Source organism: Salvelinus alpinus, chromosome 17 (genome assembly GCF_045679555.1).
Source record: "Salvelinus alpinus chromosome 17, SLU_Salpinus.1, whole genome shotgun sequence".
Taxonomy (NCBI): Eukaryota; Metazoa; Chordata; class Actinopteri; order Salmoniformes; family Salmonidae; genus Salvelinus; species Salvelinus alpinus.
The window spans coordinates 47,043,967-47,046,534 of NC_092102.1; the positions used below are offsets into that span (position 1 = coordinate 47,043,967).

Genomic DNA, 2,568 nt, shown 5'->3' on the forward strand with positions numbered 1-2,568 from the left:
ACTAGTCACTTTAATAATGCCACTTTAATAAAGTTTACATATCTTGCGTTACTCATCTCATATGTATTAACTGTATTTTATACCATCTATTGCATCTTGCCTATGCCGCTTGGTCATTGCTCATCCATATATTTACTCATTCTATTCCTTTACTTAGATTTGTATGTATTAGGTAGTTGTGGAATTGTTAGATATTACTGCACTGTCGGGAATTAAGCACAAGCATTTCGCTACACTCGCAATAACATCTGCTAACCACGTGTATGTGACCAATCAAATTGGATTGATTTTAGTTGGACTGCAGTCTACTGCATAACATCCTCTCTTTTATTTTTCTCTCGTCCATTGTCTCCTATTCGAAGTCTCCTTTCACAGGGATTTGATTTGAACCACTCACACCCTTCTCACAACAGAGTAATCAACGAGAACCGTTGATTGTGAGTAACGTTTTCACAATCGAATTGACACCGGGGTGGGAGGGAGAATAATTCAATCCCAAATAAATAGTCTAGGATATCCTCGGAGTAAGCCTACTATATAAATCAAAGAGTGAGTATTATCGCCATTCGCCCGTTGGCACAAAGAGAGAGAGACATCTATGGGACGGCCACGGCCAAGGTTCAAATCAGAGTAATAGCATAATGACACAGAGAAGGAGAAATCAGAGCGTGTGGGACCAAAACAAAGAAGAGCGAGAGACAAGCGCGAAAATAATATTTTAGGTCACGCATTGCTTTGACTCTCAAATGCACAACGGGAAAGAGCACGGCGCACGGGCACGGGCACCAGGATTGCAGTTGAGCATTTGATTTGAGCTGCCGCCTTGCACAGCATGGAGAGAAAGAAACCTCTGCCCACTGGGCACAGACGTCAATTCAACGTCTATTCCAAGTTGGTTCAAAGTAATTTCATTGCGTGGTAACAACGTTGATTCAACCAGTGTGTGCTCAGTGTTCGTACTTCGTCCACTAATTACTTTCCAGAACGAGTTTTCTTCATCTTGAAGTGGTGCTTTTTAAAAAACTGGTAACTGAGAAATTGTGGATAAAATAGGTTAAGAAGAAGATGATGAAGTGATTACCTAGGGGTTAATAATAAACAATACTCGGCGGCAAGGTCCCTTCCCCGAGCGCAGGTGGATCCAGCTAAACGGTGGAACAGGGTTTTGGACGAGGATAGGAGCAGCAACGCACCACAATAATCTCTGAACTACCAGTCTACTACACCGTCAAAGAATAGGCCTAGCCATTCATTCCTAGATCTGCTTCTTGGTGTCCATATGATGCTAAATCGCTTCACAAACTGGATGTGTATCAGAACGTCAGTATGGTGAAAATTGAATAATCCAAGTGATGTGGCCACTGTAGAACGGACATTGAATGGGCGCACAACGCACAAATCAATTTGCACTATAGGAGTGTAACCCTACTCAAATGATTATTTTGTTGTCTTTCCAAGCTAGCTGTTGTTGGAATAATACCTAGTTCTCTCATTTGGACTATATAATAGACTGTAAGGATGTCTGAAGCACTCGCTCCAGCCCAGGCGCTCTACATCGGCATGGAGGTGGTGATTGCCGTCTTCTCCGTCCTGGGTAATGTGATGGTGGTCTGGGCGGTGAAAATTAACAAGTCGTTGAGAGACACAACATTCTGTTTCATCGTTTCTCTGGCCCTGGCGGATATCGCAGTGGGAGCCCTCGTCATCCCCTTGGCGATAACTATCAGCATCGGACTCCAAACTCACTTCTACAGCTGCCTGATGGTCGCGTGCACGGTGCTGGTACTGACGCAAAGTTCCATCCTGGCCCTCCTGGCCATCGCGATTGACCGCTATCTCAGGGTCAAGATTCCAACCAGGTAAACCCAAACCAGCTCATTGTGTCTTCTATGTACACTGACCATAGCACAGGAGGTTGGTGGCACCTTAATTGGGGAGAACTGGCTCGTGGTAATGACTGGAGTGGAATTAGTGGAATGGTATCAAATATATCAAACACATGATTTCCATGTGTTTGATGCCATTCTATTTGCTCTGTTCCAGACATTATTATGAGCCCGTTCTCTCCTGTGCCATCCAGTTATAGGCTATTATATTAGCAGGTGGATAAAATGCACTACTGGGGATGATGATGATGAGGATGTAAGAAAAAGGTGATGAAGAGGGTGTAATGATGATGATGAGGAGGAGGAGGTGTGGAGGGTGAAGAGGAGAAGGAGGTGTGGAGGGGAAGGAGGAGGTGTGGATGGGGAGGAGGAGGAGGTGGGGAGGGGGAGGAGGTGTGGAGGGGGAGGTGGAAGAGAAGGAGGTGTGGAGGGGGAGGAGGAGGAGGAGGAGGTGGGGAGGGGGAGGAGGAGGAGGTGTGTGGGTGGGAAGAGGAGAAGGAGGTGTGGAGGGGAAGAAGAGGGGGAGGTGGAAGAGAAGGAGGTGTGGATGGGGAGGAGGAGGAGGTATGGGGAGGGGGAGGAGGTGTGGAGGGGGAGGAGGAGAGGGGGAGAAGGAGGTGTGGAGGGGGAGGAGGAGGAGGGGGAGAAGGAGGTGTGGAGGGGGAAGAGGAGAAGGAGGTGT

At 47.0% G+C, this 2,568-nt stretch overlaps 1 protein-coding gene across 1 annotated transcript in view; it reads left to right on the forward strand.

Annotated features, from left to right (window-relative positions):
* The first annotated feature begins 544 nt into the window (after positions 1–544).
* The window catches only part of LOC139543062 (adenosine receptor A1-like), a 23,542-nt gene continuing 21,518 nt past the window's right edge, over positions 545–2,568 (forward strand). The window contains exon 1 of the mRNA XM_071349190.1: positions 545–1,859. Within this exon, the coding sequence (XP_071205291.1) occupies positions 1,519–1,859 (341 nt within the window). The 5' untranslated portion in view covers positions 545–1,518. The remainder of the gene's footprint in view (positions 1,860–2,568) is intronic.